General features: G+C 43.1%; 1 protein-coding gene across 1 annotated transcript in view; it reads right to left on the bottom strand.

Moving 5' to 3' along the window:
- The window catches only part of cdc20 (cell division cycle 20 homolog), a 43,719-nt gene extending 27,240 nt beyond the window's left edge, over positions 1-16,479 (bottom strand). The window contains exons 1-2 of the mRNA XM_068036369.1: positions 16,328-16,479; positions 2,889-3,120 (exon numbers count right to left, since the gene is read on the bottom strand). Coding sequence (XP_067892470.1) covers positions 2,889-3,114 — 226 coding nt within the window. The 5' untranslated portion in view covers positions 3,115-3,120; positions 16,328-16,479. The remainder of the gene's footprint in view (positions 1-2,888; positions 3,121-16,327) is intronic.
- Positions 16,480-17,025: the final 546 nt, after the last annotated feature.

Genomic DNA, 17,025 nt, shown 5'->3' with positions numbered 1-17,025 from the left:
TACAGTAAATGGAAAAGTCCTGGGGAAAATTGATGTCCAGAGATTTGGGTGTTCAGGTCCACTGTTCCCTGAAGGTGGCAACGCAGGTCGATAGAGTGGTCAAGAAGGCATACGGCATGCTTTCCTTCATCGGACGGGGTATTGAGTACAAGGGTTGGCAGGTCATGTTACAGTTGTATAGGACTTTGGTTCGGCCACATTTGGAATACTGCGTGCAGTTCTGGTCGCCACATTACCAAAAGGATGTGGATGCTTTGGAGAGGGTGCAGAGGAGGTTCACCAGGATGTTGCCTGGTATGGAGGGCGCTAGCTATGAAGAGAGGTTGAGTAGATTAGGATTATTTTCATTAGAAAGACGGAGGTTGAGGGGGGACCTGATTGAGGTGTACAAAATCATGAGAGGTATAGACAGGGTGGATAGCAAGAGGCTTTTTCCCCCAGAGTGGGGGATTCAATTACTAGAGGACACGAGTTCAAAGTGAAAGGGGAAAAGTTTAGGGGGGATATGCATGGAAAGTTCTTTACGCAGAGGGTGGTGGGTGCCTGGAACGCGTTGCCAGCGGAGGTGGTAGATGCGGGCACGATGGCGTCTTTTAAGATGTATCTAGACAGATACATGAATGGGCAGTAAGAAAAGAGATACAGACCCTTAGAAAATAGGCGACATGTTTAGATAGAGGATCTGGATCGGCACAGGCTTGGAGGGCCGAAGGGCCTGTTCCTGTGCTGTAATTTTCTTTGTTCTTTGACATTAAAAATCCAACAGGTTCATATGACAATCCAGAAGTTTCATGGTCATTACTGATGCTAGCCTTTTATTCCATATTTAATAAATTAATTCAAATTCCCCAACTGCTGTGGCAAAAATTGATGCCTCCAGATTAATCCAGGCTTTTAGTCCAGTAATCAACCACTATGCTCTGTAGTGGACAATTATAGAAGCATTAAACAATTATTCTCAGCTTCCCAAACAAATATAGACCAGTTTAATCCCCACCTGTTATGTTAATGATTTTCACTGTAGGAGTGTTAATTGTATGCAGGTGGACATTAAGTGGGGATTCACTTGAGCTTCAATAAAGGAACAGATCAAAGCTCTGGTTGTTAGGTGATGTGCATGTTTAGAGACGCACATTATAAATAACAGCTTATAAAGTGTAAAGATTTGCTCCAGTTCTAATTCACCTGGACTATAACGAGGGGGTGGGGTGGAAAGCATCCCAACCCTGATTGCTATCCAGCAATGCCTAGAGATGCAGGTGTGGAAATCATGAGAACACAGGACCACAATGGACTATGATGCCCCCTTTGGTTATGTTGTTTATTGGTACCAACAAGGCTAGCTACTTGGGCAGGAAAAGGTAGAAAAAAATTGGCATATTCCACATTTTAAGTGAATGTACTAGATATAGTATAACTAATTTCACATTCCAGATTGTACTCTAGATAAATCCAGTGACACTGATCCAGTAAATCTCTCCGTATAGATCTTTCTTTTCTTTTGGGCCTCCTTATCTCGAGAGACAATGGATACGCGCCTGGAGGTGGTCAGTGGTTTGTGAAGCAGCGCCTGGAGTGGCTATAAAGGCCAATTCTGGAGTGACAGGCTCTTCCACAGGTGCTGCAGAGAAATTTGTTTGTTGGGGCTGTTGCACAGTTGGCTCTCCCCTTGCGCCTCTGTCTTTTTTCCTGCCAACTACTAAGTCTCTTCGACTCGCCACAATTTAGCCCTGTCTTTATGGCTGCCCGCCAGCTCTGGCGAATGCTGGCAACTGACTCCCACGACTTGTGATCAATGTCACATGATTTCATGTCGCGTTTGCAGACGTCTTTATAACGGAGACATGGACGGCCGGTGGGTCTGATACCAGTGGCGAGCTCGCTGTACAATGTGTCTTTGGGGATCCTGCCATCTTCCATGCGGCTCACATGGCCAAGCCATCTCAAGCGCCGCTGACTCAGTAGTGTGTATAAGCTGGGGGTGTTGGCCGCTTCAAGGACTTCTGTGTTGGAGATATAGTCCTGCCACCTGATGCCAAGTATTCTCCGAAGGCAGCGAAGATGGAATGAAAGATCAACACCTTTGAAATCAGTCAAACCCATTGTCCAGATATAAACAGAAAATGCCAAAGGGCCATCACTATAGCCAAGCACTTTCAACATCCTGGGATCTGTTGTTCACTATTAAAACTTCCAGCCCCCTTTTTGAAATCTGAATTATTTCTTTAGATTGATAATTCAGTGCAATACACATACCATTCTGAAAGTATACCTATTTTGGAGACCAATTCTCAACCAAAGATTTAAATGCTCCACATGTATAAAATGTATCAGCTTTTTTCCCCCCCGAAGCAAAGTAGTCAATGAATTTACTTCAATGTTTTTCCCTCGTTAAATTCCATCATCATAGTTTAGCTAGGTGAGCTAAGAACAGAAAAAGGCACATGAGCAACATTCCCGCCAAGCATGGGTACACGCCACAGCAATTCAGAACTTAGCACACAGGGAACAAACAGGCCACTCAACCAATGACCCCATTAAGATCCACACATGTGCAGCAATGTTAAAAAGGATCACACACTACATAGGCCCCACACAAAGAAAAATTAGAGGAAACATTGCGTGGAAATAAATGAGTCTAAAGTCAAAAGTTAACCAAACATTCTAACTATATTCACAAAAGTGGGGCAGATCTCAGTGAACCCACACCTGTATTATTCTATTTCTCTGCCTCTTCACCCCTTTACTCCCAAAATTTTGGATGCAACAGTCTGGAGGTTGAACAAAAAAAAATGCTCTTCAAAATCTGATCATTGAAAGAAATTTTGAGCCAAACAGAAACTAATGCAACATAAATACAAGTGGCAAGTTTAAAAGTTACACGTTACCTGGTGTCTTGCTGGGTGTCACCACTTTAGATGCATTCAATGACCGGTTTGCAGTTTTCATTGGTGATATACTGCTGATATTAGCTGAAGTAGACATTGACCCAGAAACACTGTTCTCCTTTGCTTTCCGCTGCCACCTGGCTAATGGCCCATTTGTTATGGGAGCGTCTAATTTCAGCAGGTTGTTAACATCACTCTCAAAAACAAACTGAGACATTCTGCTCATGCACTTCTATGTAGAAAGGAGACATTAAAAGCACAAATCAGAAGATAATCCACAAACTGACCTAGTTATTCACACTTCATTCAATATAGTTGAAGTACAGCAAGTATTATTTCAGTAGTAACTGGATTAGGGCTAATTTATTTAGTCTTCAAGCACATTAGTAGATGCCAGCTTGTGAAACTGAAACCACAAGTTTGGTACATTTGGTTAGCTTCAGCCATTCCAATTTATTTTAAAAAAAACACTTGTGTTCACATTCCTAGCTCCTTGTGCATTTCAACCTCCTTGTACATGACAATTAGAGATGTTCCAAATTTCAGGTCTGCACTAGATATTCAGACATCCATAGTTAGAACTTGTGCCCTGGAGTTCAAGCTCATTAGCCAATTTCTAGTTAAGCAATAATGTGACCAGAGGGTTTATAACATCCTCTGTTGTGTGCAATGGGCATTTTAATCTCAATTAAGGAATGAAATCCAACCAAGATCAGAAAAATCCCATAAAAAGGGACAACTGAAACTTATGTCATAGAATCAGAATAGGTTACAGTACCTGATGCAGCCTGTCATGTCCATGCTGACAATCTTCAAGAGCAACTCAACTAGTCCCACTCACCTGCCCTTTCCCTATCACCTTGCAAATATTCTTTCCAGATAATTATCCAATTCACTTTTGAACGCCATGATCAAATCTGCCTCCACCAGAGTCAGGCAGTACATTCCAGATCTTAACCACTGTGTAAAAAAAAGTTTTTCCTCAAGCAACCTTCAGTTCTTTTGTCATTCACCTCGTGTCCTCTGGTTCTCAACTTTTCTGCCAATGGGAACAGTTTCTCCCTATTTGCAGTGTCCAAACTCCTCTGATTTTGTATCAAATCTTCCCCAATTTATCCCTCATCCCTGGAACCATTGTCTTGAATCTTTTCTGCACCCCTGCTAACATCTTCACATCTTTCCTAAAGCATGGTGCCCAGAATTGGACACAATATTTCAGCTGAAGACAAGCTAGTGTATTATAAGGGCTCACTATAACTTCCTTGATTTAGTACTCTATGCCTCTATTTATAAAGGCCAGAACCCCATATGCTTTATAAACCACTTTCTCAACCTGCCCTGCAACCTTCAAGGATTTGTGTACATATACCTCCAGGACCCTGTCCCTGCACCCCCTTTAGAATTATACCCTGTACCTTATATTGGTTCTTCCTACCAAAATGAATCACTTCACATTTCACCACGTTTCTGCCCATTCCAGCCTGTCTTTGGCCTCTTCAAGTCTATCACTATCCTCAGAGTTCACAATACATTTCCAAGTTTTGTAAACCCAAGTCTCAGTTATTAATATAAAACTAAAGAAAAGCAGTGGTCTTAACACTGACCCCTGGGGAATCCCATCGATACCTTCCCTCAATCTGAAAAGCAAACATTCACCACTACTGTTTCAGTCAGCCAACTTTGTATCCATGCTGCCATGGTCCCTTTTATTCTATGAGCTTCAGTTTTCCTGACAAGCCTATTATGTGGCACTTTATCAAATGCCTTTTGGAAGTCCATATACACTAACTACATTACCCTCATACCTCAAAGCAGAAATCAAGTTGGTTAAACACTTTTCTTTGAATGAAATCCATGCTGGATTTATTAATCCACACTTGTCCAAGTGACTGTCCATGCTGCCCCAGGTAATATATTAAAATTCAGATGCTATTTTGCCCATATACCTGGCCACAAATTCTGAAACTCAAGTCCCTTGCATCAAGCTTTCTTTGCATGTATGTGGTGCCGAACAAAGAAATTTTTGTCATGGATAGCAAAAAGTCTAAACTACCCACTCACCTTTGTGACATAACCCAGTAGACAGCCCAGTCATTTGCTCCAAAATGTTAATGAATAGCTCAAGCCAAGAGGTGCCATGTATCAAGGAGCAGCGGTGACCATAATTAAAATCTAAATGCACTTAATTCAAAATACTGGTGTCACCCTGAACAGGACTCTCACCTATTGGCCTCCACCAGCTAAAATGAAAAACCAGGATGAACTGGTTCCACAACACACTGGGAACATCATGGGGCATCACAGCCAGAAAACATCACATTAACAGCAGGCAAAGTCTGCTGCAGAATACTACTCTACCTTGTGGTATGGACTCGATGGGCCAAATGGCCTCCTTCTGTGCTGCAAGTGACTGACTGTGGTCCTGCAGCCACTACACAAAGATCATGAATGTGCAGCTGAACAGTGCCATGGGCTCAGTGTCAAGGATGCTCAAGTTCACTCCAACAGAGTGGCTCCTGGTGCACACAGAAAGTGGCAGACAGGACAATTGCGCTGCAAAAGAGAAAGGTCAGGAGCAGCATGGACCTTCCCATTCACAAAGACTTAAAATCACTAAGAAAGCATTTAAAATTGTGCCAGCCATTCTGGGAAACAGTAACTAATATTCATGGAGCTGGACAGAATCATGGGACACATGCAGCATAAAAAACCAACACCACAGGCAACTGCAAAGATCCCTGGCTTCGACCTCCCTCAGACAGCGAACAGTGCTCAACCAAATCCACAGGGCACAGATAATGTGGCCACCTGCCCTATATGTGGAGGATAAGGGACAACATGAAGTGCAATTGTGAGCACGAGTCCCAGACTATGTAATATATTACATCAACTTGTTCGCCAAGATCTGTTGTGGGAAGCACCTCAGTTCTCTATTCAGCATCTCAGGTGGCCATGGAATGGCTAGCCAAAGTAGATATCCCATTAAAAGCTTTTCCAGTCATGTTAAAGTAGAACTGCAATTAAGTACCAATATGGTTTATCTATTTTAATAATCAGTGAACATGGCCCACAATAAGCCCACTGCTTATTAGATCAGGCAAACTATAAAAAAAGGTATTAACACCCCTGTGCAATAAGCCATGATTACAGCCAGAATAAGCACCATAACAAATGGGACAAAAGAGGCTGCCAACACCAGCCCGTTTCTTTAGCACTGCATTTAGCATTAAGAAATTAGTAGCAGGATACAAAAAAACCCCAAAAATGTTGATTCTGCTTGATTGTATGAAAAGAAATAATGTTTGACAAATTTATTAGAGCAGAGTATGTAAAAAGCAGGGTGGATAAGGGGAACCAGGAGGTTGTATTTGATTTCCAAAAGGCATTCTATAAGGTGCCACATTAAAAAAAAGATTATGGCAAAAAGATGAGCTCATGGTATTGGGGGCAATACATTAGCTAGCCAATCCTCTATCCATACTAACAGAAAACAGGATAAATGGGTCAATTTCAGGTTGGCAAACTAGCTAGTGGGGTGCCACAGGGGTCAGTGCTCGGGCCTCAACTATTTACAATATATTGACTTGAAATGAGAGTGTATTGCAGCCAAATTCATTGATTATACAAAAAGATGGATGGGAAAGCACATTTGAAGATACAGTCTGCAATGGAATATAGATAGGTTAAGTGAGTGGGTAAAAACTTGGCAGATGGAGTTATCCACTTTGATAGGAACAGAAAAGCAGTATATTATTTGAATGAAGTGAGACATCAGTTGATTGGAGTGTTCAAGTACATGAATCAAAGTTGGTATGCAAGTACAGAAATTGAGTAGGAAGACAAATGGAATGTTGGCATTTATTGCAAGGGGGACAGAGTATTAAAGTAGGGAAGTGTTGCTACAACTGTACAGGCATTGGTGAGACCATACCTAGAGTACAGTGTGCATAAGAAATAGGAGCAACCCTTTGAGCCCACTCCACCATTCATTCAATGAGATCATAGCTGATCTCTCCTGCACTAGGGGCCACCACCTGCAAGCTCCCCTCAAGCCACACCATCCTGACTGGAACTATATAGTCATTCTTTTACTGTCATTTGGGTCAAAATCCTGGAACTTCCTTCCAACAGCAGTGCGGGTGTACCTACCCTACACAGACTGCATCAGTTCAAGGAGGCAGCTCACCACCACTCAAGGGCAATTCGGGATGGGCAATAAATGCTGGCCTAGCCAAGTGACACCCACATCCCATGAATCTCAATCATCAATCTCAGTCTTGAACATACTCAACAACTGAGCATCCCTTTGGGACAAAGAATTCCAAAGATTCACCACCCCGAGAGAAGAAATTCTTCCTCATCTCAGCCCTAAATGGCCTGCCCCTTACTCTGAAACTGTGTTCCCTGGCTCTAGTCTCCCAGCCAGGGGAAAATATCTTACAGGGCTCGACAGGGAAAGAATTTTGTATGTTTGAATGAGATCACCTCTCATTCTTCTAAACGCTAGAGAATAAAGGCCCAGTTTATTTAATCTTTCCTGACAAGGCAATCCCTCTATCCCAGGAATTAGTTTGGTGAACATGGCAAGTACATCTTTCCTTTGTTAACGACACCAAAACTGCACACAATACTCCAGGTGCAGCCTCACTGAGGCTCAAATTGCAGTAAGACATCCTTACTCCTATATTCAAATCCTCTTGTAATAAAGGCCAACATACCATTTGCCTTCTTAACTGCTTGCTGTACCTGCATATTAGCTTTTAGTGACTCGAACAAGGACACCCAAGTCTCTTTGAAATTCCACATTTCCCAGCCTCACCATTTAAGAAATGCAGTTTTCCCAACCAAAGTGGATAACCTCATTCCTCCACATTGTATTCCATCTGTCAAATTTTTGCCTACTTTCTTAGCCTCTCCAAATCCCCTTGAAGCATCTTTGTACCCTCTTCACAACTCACTTCCATTAGTTTTGAATCATCTGCAAACTTGGAAATATTACATTTGGTCCCCACATCCAAATCATTAATATAGATGGTGAATAGCTGGGGCCCCACTACTCACAGCCTGCCAACCTGAAAATGACCCATTAATTCCTACTGTTTTCTGTCCATGCCAGTATATTTCCTCCAACCCCATGAGCTCTAATTTTGTTTACTAACTTTTTGTTGGACATTAAAAGCTTTGAAAATCTAAACATACCACATCCAGTTACCATCTATTCTGTGAGCTACATCCTCAAAACAAAAACTCCAGCTTGTTAACCTGATATCACATTCATAAATGTGTTGACTCTGCCCAATCTTACCTTTTCTTTTAAATAATCATCCAGTTATCACATCCTTTATTATAGATTCTAGCATTTTCCCTATGGCTGATATTCTACTAACAGGTCTGTAGTTCCCCATTCCCCTTCTCCCTCCCGTCTTAAAACAGTGGGGTTACAATTGCCACCTTCCAATCTGCAGGAACCATTCTAGAGGCTATAGAATTTTGAAAGATGACCAATGCATTTACGATCTCTAGAGTGACCATTCAACACTGGGATGTGAATCATCAGGTCCAGGGGATTTATATCCTTTAAGTCCCATTAATTTCTCTAGTGCTTTTTAAAAAACTGATCTGGCAGTTCCTCATTTACATTAGTCTCTTGATTCTCCATTATTTCTGGGAGGTTTTTAGTATCTTCCCTCCAAGACAACGAAGTATTTGTTTAGTTTCTCTACTACTTCCTTATTCATTATAAAATTCTCCTGATTGCTTGTGAAGCATGTGCATTTGTTTTTGCTATTCTTTTCCTTTTTACATACCTATTGAAGCTTTTATAGTATGTCTTTATTGTTGCTTCCTAGTTTACTCATTCTATTTTTTCCTGGTCCTCTTTTGCAGAATTCTAAAATGCTTCAATCCTCAGGTATACTTTTTTTTGACAACTTTACAATTCTCTTCCTTTGATCTAATATAATCCTTGCTTTTGTTAGCCACAGTTGGAACACTTTCCTTGCTTAGTTTTTGTGTATTAAAGGAATGTATTTTTGTTGTAAACTATGTATTAGTTCTTCAAATGTTAGTCATTGCTGGTCTATCTTCATACCTTTTAAAGAGTTTCCTAATCCACCAAAGCCAATTGCCCCCCATACCTACATAGTTTCCTTTGCTTAGATTCAAGACACTAGTTTCTAATAGATTTTTAGATCAAATTTGAAAGGGAGGTGTAGTTCAATTATATCACTTAGCCCTTTACCACTGCACAATACTAGATCTAAAATAGCCTGTTCCCTAGCTGGCTCCTCAGCATACTGCTCTACAAAACCATCTTGCATACATTCCAACAACTTCTCCTCCACAACATTAGGACTAATTAGGTTTACCCCATCTATGTCGATTGAAATCTCCCATGATTACTGTATTACCCTGTAAACTCCCAACATTTTCTGCCCCTTGATGTTTTAGTTCCATCCAAACTGATTCTACATCTTGATCTTTAGAACCCAGGTCATCTCTCACTACAGTACTAATACCCTCTTACAGAGCTACTCCACCACCTTTTCCAAGCTTCCTGTCCTTCCTGAATGTTACATACCCTTGGATATTCAGGTCCCAGCTTTAGTTTCCTTGTAGTTACATCCCTGTAAAGGCTATGAGGTGATAGAGATGAGCTTGTTTCTGAGCTGGCAATTCTTCTGTTTTATTGCAAATGCTGCAGGCATTAAAATAGAGAGCCCTTAATTCAGTTTTTTATTTTAAAAACTGAATTTGTAAACTCTGGCCCTATCTGCTGGCACACTCAAGTTTACCATTACTGTCCCTTCCTGCCATACTCTGATCATCATCATCATTGCTATCGTGTCATTTCCCTTTAATTTACTTAATCTTCCTCTACATGATTCCTTCCCTCCCCCCTTTATTTAGTTTAAAGCACTCTCTACTTCTGATTGTATGACTCACAAGAACACTGATCCCAGCACTGTTCAGGTGAAGCCTGCCCCAATGGTACAGACCCCACTTTCCCCAATCCTAGTGCCAGGGCCCCACCTCTACACCAGTCTGAGCGACACACTCAACTCATCTTATTTACCCATACCAATTTGCTTTTGGCTCAGCTAATAATCCAGAGATTACTATCTTTGAGGTTCTGCCTTTTAATTTAATGTCTAGCTGCTTATACTCCCTATGCAGAACCTCTTCCCTAGACCTTTCGTTGGTACCTACATGGACCACAACAACTGGATCCTCCACCTCCCACTGAAGTTCCTCTCCAGCCCTGAGCAGATGTCCCAAACCCTGGCACAGGGCAGGCAACACAGCCTTCTGGATTGTCGCTCAGCTGCAGAGAAGAGTGTCTGTCCCCCTGACTACTGTCCCTTACTACCATACATTCCTTTTAACTCCTCACTTGAATGGCATCTGCACCATGGTCACATTGCTCATCCACACTACAGCCCTTGCTCTTGTCCATACAAGCTGGAACAACCCTGAACTTGTTGCTCAAATGCAGGACTGAGGGTCCTCCACTTCCAGCTTTGCAATCCCCTTATCTGCCAGACTCAGTTGCACACTCTTGTCCCTGGCCACTGACCAAAATCAGACGACCCGATCCTAAGGCGAGACTGCCTTCTGGAACAAAAAACCAGGTAACTTTGCCCCTCCCTGATGCATTGCAATACCTGCAGCTCAGCACCCAGCTCACTGTGCTGAAGCTCCTCAAGGCACAGACACTTACTACAGATGTCATTGCCATGGACTGCTGTGGCATTCAGGAGCTCCCACGTGCTGCAGCCACAACATCACCTGTCCTGCCATTGTTATTGTGTTAATAACATTTATTTTTCTTATAGTTCCCTCTTCACTGAACTCAATCACTAAACTCCTAGCTTCATATTATACGCTAAAGCAGCAGAGACCCCTGTATTAATACTCCAAAAAAAGTCAGCTCTGCTAGAGCTCCAAAACCAGTTTAAGCTAGCTACAGCAGCCCTGAGCACTTGTATATCCCTGTATAAGACAGGAAGAAATTTAGCTTGCCTCCTTAGTAATTTTTAGTTAATTGCTAAATGTAAACAAAAACTAGACTTGGGAGATTAACCCTTATGATCCCCTCAGTTACCAAACTCCCAACTTCACACTCTGCACTCAAGCAACACTCAGTGCAGACTGTACATTTTTGGTCCCCTTATTTAAGGAGGGATATACTTGCATTGGAGGTAGTTCAGAGAAGGTTCACTAGATTGACTCTTGGGATGAAGGGTTTAACCTATGAGGAAAGGTTGAGCTTTTATTCATGGAAGTTTAGAAGAATATTGAAATATACAACATTCCGAGCGGGCTAGACAGGGTAGATACTGAGAGGATGTTGCCCAGCATGGGCGAAACTAAAATTCGGCGGCAGAATTTCAGAATAAAGAGTCTCCCATTTAAGACAGCAACAAGGAGAAGTTTTTTTGAGGGTCGTTAATTTCTGGAATTCTCTACCAGAGAGAACAGTTGAGGCTGGATAAGCAAATACATTCAAGACGGAGTTGGACAGATTTTTGATCCACAAGGGTTATTGGAGAGGGGCAGGCAGGAAAGTAGAATTGAGGCCACGAACGGATCAGCCATGATCTTATTAATGGCAGAGCAGGCGCAAGGGACTGAACGACCTACTTCTGTTTATGTAAAGTCACTAACTGATAACTAGTAAGGGCATGCACACAGAAGCTGCAGAATCAGTACATTTTTCATTCTTCCAGTTTTCCCATTCTCCAAACATGCTTCCCCTCCTTTTTCAGCTTTTGGAAAAAGGACCATTTCCCCCCCAGGCTGACACCCTGACCCCACTTCACCACCCCCCCCCCCCCCCCCCACTTTCTGCCTTGGATGAAGGGACTGAATGTGTGGTAGCTACATTTGCTCATGACAAAGATAGGTAGGAAAGTAAACTGCCAAAAGCACAAGTCTGCAAAAGGGATTTTGATAGCTTAAGAGTGTGCAAACATTTGGCATATGGAGCATAATGTGAAAAATGTGAACTTGCCCACTTTAGCAGCAAGAATAGAAAAGCAGTATGTTATTTGAATGGAGGGGGACTGCAGAACTCTATGGTACAGAGGAATGCTAGGCAGAGTGTTCTAGACCCAACCATCTTCGGCTTCATCAATGACCTTCCCTCCATCACAAGGTCAGAAGTGGGGATATTTGATGATTGCACAACATTCAGCACCATTCTTGACTTCAGATACAGAAGCAATCCATATGCAGTAAGGCCTGGACAACATCCAGGGTTGGGCTGATAAGTGGCAAGTAACATTTGCACCACAAAAATGGCAGGCAATGACCATCTCAAACGAGAGAATCTAACCATCTCTCCTTGAGATCCAATGGCATCATCATCACTCAATCCCTCCCTCCCCCCACCATGAACATCCTGGGGTAACCACTGACCAGAAACAGAACTGGACCAGCCACAAATGCTGTGGCTACAAGAGCCAGGAATTCTGCAGCAAGTAACTCACCTCCTGACTCCCCAATACATGTCCACCATCTACAAGGGAGAAGTTAGGAGTGTGATGGAATATACTCTACTTGCCTGGATGAGTATGGTCCCAACACTGAAGCTCGACACCATCCAGGACAGAGCAACCCACTTCATTGGCAGCCCATTCACAACATTCACTTCCTCCACCACAGTGGCAGCATTGTATACCATCCACAAGATGCATTGCAGCAACTCACCAAGGCTCCTTCAATAGCACCTTCCAAACCCATGACCTCTCCCACCTAGAAGGACATGGGCAGCAGGAAAAGAACACCACCTGCAAGTTTCCCTCCAAGTCACACACCATCCTGATTTGGAACTGTATCACCATTCCTTCACTGTCACTGGGTCAAGATCCTGGAACTCCCTTCCTAACAGCACTGTTGGTGTAACTACAGCAGTTCAGAGGCAGCTCACCACCTTTGAAATGGCAATTAGGGATGGGCAATAACTGCTGGCCTAGCCAGTGACACCCACATGCCCAAATGAATAAAAAAATCTGGTACACGAATCACAAAATGTTGGTATGCAGGTACAGCAAGTCATTAGGAAGGCAAGGCAAATGGAATGTTGATGTTTATTGCAAGGGGAAATAGTGTTAAAAACATAGGAAGTGTTGCTGCTGCTGTTACAGGGCCTTAGTTAGACTGCAACTAGAGCAGTGTATACAGATCTGGTTGTCTTACTTTAAAAAAGATACAATTGCATTAACAGTTCAGAGAAGGTTCATTTGACTGAATCCTGGGATGAAGGGGTTACCTTATGAGGAAAGGCTGGACCTATACCCATTGGAGTTGATGTTATTGAAACATACAAAATGCCAAGGGGACTTGATGGGGTGGATACGAAGAGGATGTTTTGCTTTTGGAGGAGTCCAGAACTCGGACACGTTTAAAAAAAATGAGGATCTCCCATTTAAGACCGAAATGAAGAGAATTTTTTTCTCAGAGGGTCCTTAGTCTGTGGAATTCTCTTCCCCAGAGAACAGTGGAGGCAAGGTCATTGACTATATTCAAGGCTGAGCGAGCTAGATTTTTGATAGACAATGGAGACAAAGGATATGAGGGGGGGGGGGGGGGGGGTGGCAGGCAGGCAAGAAAGTAGGGTTGAGGCCATAATCAGGTCAGCCATAATCTTATTGAATGGTACAAGGGGGGCTAAATGGCCTACTCCTGCTCCTAATTCTTGTGTTCAGTACCTTTGCATGCAAGTACAGGAGATGCAACACTTGCCCCTTCACCTCCTGCTTTCTCACCATCCAAGGCTTCAAATACTACTTCCAGATGAAACAGCAATTTACTTGTACTTTCTTCAATTTAACATACTGTATCTGCAGTTCATGATGTATGTTGTGGAGACCACATGCAAATTGGGTGAGTTTTGCAGAACAGCTCTGCGAGGTTCACAAGTGCAACCACTCCCCAAAAGCTTCCCAGGTCACCCGTCATTTTAATTCTTTACTCAATCCCACTTTAACCGCTGTTCACCACCTCCTTCACTGTTCCAATGATACTCGAGGAACAGCACCCAATTTAGATTAAGCCCTTTACAACCTTCCAGATACAGTTCAACAATTTCAGATCATAACATTGCAAATAGTGAGGAGGAAAGCCTTAGATTACAGGGAGATTTCGATGGGCTGGTAAGATGGGCAGAGTAGTGGCAAATGGAATTTAATCCTGAAAAGTGTGAGGTAATGCATTTTGGGAGGACTAACAAGGCAAGGGAATATACAATGGATGTTAGAACCCTAGTAAGTACAGAGGGTCAGAAGGACCTTGGTGTACTTGTCCATAGATCACTGAAGGCAACAGCACAGGTAGATAAGGTGGTTAGGAAGGCATATGGGATACTTGCCTTTATTAGCGGAGGCATAGAATACAAGAGCAGGGAGGTTATGATGTAGCTATATAAAACACTAGTTAGGCCACAGCTGGAGTACTGTGTACAGTTCTGATCACCACACTATAGGAAGGATGTGATCGCACTGAAGGTGCAGAGGAGATTCACCAGGATATTGCCGGGGCTGGAGCATTTCAGTTATAAAAGACTGAAAAGACTGGGTTGTTTTCCTTGGAGCAGAGAAAGCTGGGGGGGGGGAGGACATGATTGAGGTGTACAAGATTATGAGGGACATTGATAGGTTAGATAGGAAGAAGCTTTTTCCCTTCGTGGAGGGGTCAATAACCAGGGAGCAGATTTAAGGTAATGGGCAGGAGGTTTAGGGGGATTTGAGGAAAAGTTTTTTTCACCCAGAGGGTGGTTGGAATCTGGAACACACTGCCTGACGAGGTGGTGCAGGCAGCAACCCCCAACATTTTAGTATTTAGATGAGCACTTGAAATGCCATAGCATACAAGGCTACAGACTAAGTGCAGGAATATGGGATTAGAATAGTTGGGTGCTGGATGGCCGACACAATGGATTAAAGGGTCTGCTTCTGTGCTGCATGACTGACTATACCTCTGCCCCCATTTTGTTTTCTTCCTGCACGTGTTTTTGAACAGCAGCTGTTAGTGAAAATTCCCCATTTACTCTTCCTCCTGACCCAACTTTTGTTACTTTACTTGTACCATTATCACAGTTATTTAATCTCACTTGCCTTCCATCCTATCAGAGCTTCACTTTTGCTACTGCCTGTGTACTTACTTAAACCTGTTAAATCTAAAAACTTTTCCCAGTTGTGAACAACATTAGAATGTAATTAAGAGCATGTGTAGATCAGCCCTTCAAGCCTGCTCTGCCATTCAATATGATCTGGTTGACTTTGGGCTTCAATTCCACTGTTCCACCTGCTCTCCATATCCCTTGATTCTCAGACATTAAAAATCTATTTCACCCTTAAACATAATCAACAATGCAGCATCCACTAGACACCAAGGTTGATCATTCTAAACATTCTTAACCTTTGGAATGAAGAAATTCCTCATCTCAGTCACCTTTTAATTCCAGATTTATTAATGGAATTCAAATTTCACCATCTGCTGTGGTGGGATTCAAACCAATGTCCTCTGAGCATTAGCCTAGGCTCTGGATTACTAGACTAGTGACATTACCACTACCTCTCCACATTCTGTTTTCATTTCAGATTTCCAACAGTCACAGAAAGTTTACAGCACAAAGCCTCATCCCACTTTTCAGCATTTGGTCCAGAGCCCTGAAGGTTACAGCACTTGAGGTGCACATCCAGGCACCTTTAAAATGAGTTGACTGCTTCTGCCTCTACTACTTACAGGAGGTGAGTTCCAAGCCCCTACCACCCTCAGTGAAAAAAACACTTTTCCTCACCTCCCCTCTAATCTTTCTACCAATCACTTTAAGTCAATGCCCCCTAGTCACTGACCACTCTGCTAAGGTAAATAGGCCCTTCCCATCCACTCTATTCAGGGCCCTCACAACATTGTACATCTCAATAAAATCTCTCCTCCGCCACCTCTGTTCCCAGGAGAACAACCCCAGCTCATCCAATCTTTCCACATTTTTCCAGTCCTGACAACATCCTAGCAAATCTCCTCTGTACCCTCTCTAGTGTAATTACATCCTTTCTGCATCGAGGTGATCAGAAGTGCACACAGTACTCAAATTGTGGCCTAATTAATGATTTATATAGTTTCAGTGCAATCTCGATGCTTAATTCTATACTTCAGCTAATAAAGGAAATCAGACTAGAATCGTTGCAAAGCGGTTTCACTTTCCACAGTCATACTACGATGTTGGAAGTACAAAAGACTGCCCGAACCCAGGGTCAGAGCCTAACCCTTGGAGTGACTGCACCGTTAGATTAACTGCCCTGTCATCAGATGTCCATCACCCTCCGTGCTGCAATGCAAGAAAACTCCCTCCCTTTCACATACAGAACTCGAGACAACCTAACCCCCGAATTGAACAAAACAAAAAGGGTCCGCGTCAGGGAGGCGAATCTCACCAGTTCCTCAGGCCTGGGTTTGGAAGGCAAGTTTGCGACTACTCCCAAGTCTATGTGCAGCCTCCGACAAACCACTTCACCGGCTCGATACAAAATGGCTCCGCCGCCTCGACACTGGATTTAAATGCCACTCTCCAACCGCCAGACAAATCGGACTCTCCCATTGGAGCAATCAAATAAAAACTGCTGTCCCATTGGACAACCCAAACGGAGGATCTGATTGGATTGCCGCTGGTTGCTATGGGGGCCACGTTCCAACCGCCGCTGGTCGCTATGGGGACCACGCTCGAGCTCTCCCGTTTTTTGCATTCACTCACGTGATGACATGCGCGTTACGTTCAGTGCCAATTTGAGACCGTGGACGCCATGTTTCATAAAGGCAATATGCCCTCTAGTTGCCCCAGAGCGCTGTGGTTCTGCGAGTGGTGTGTCCCACGTAACTTAAAGTGCATCATAAAGTAAAATACTGCCGTTGCGGGCAAATTGAAAACAAAGGCAGCAGCAAGCTCAGAGTCTACTTCTTTGGCCTCCTTGTCACAAGAGACAATGTATAAGCGCCTAGAGGTGGTCAGTGGTTTGTGGAGCAGCGCCTGGAGTGGCTATAAAGGCCAACTTTAGAGTGACAGACTTTTCCACAGGTGCTGCAGATAAAATTGGTTGTCGGGGCTGTTACACAGTTGGTTCACTCCTTGCGCTTC

This window comes from Heterodontus francisci, chromosome 8 (genome assembly GCF_036365525.1).
Source record: "Heterodontus francisci isolate sHetFra1 chromosome 8, sHetFra1.hap1, whole genome shotgun sequence".
Taxonomy (NCBI): domain Eukaryota; kingdom Metazoa; phylum Chordata; class Chondrichthyes; order Heterodontiformes; family Heterodontidae; genus Heterodontus; species Heterodontus francisci.
This window is presented reverse-complemented; position numbering and strand designations above follow the sequence as displayed.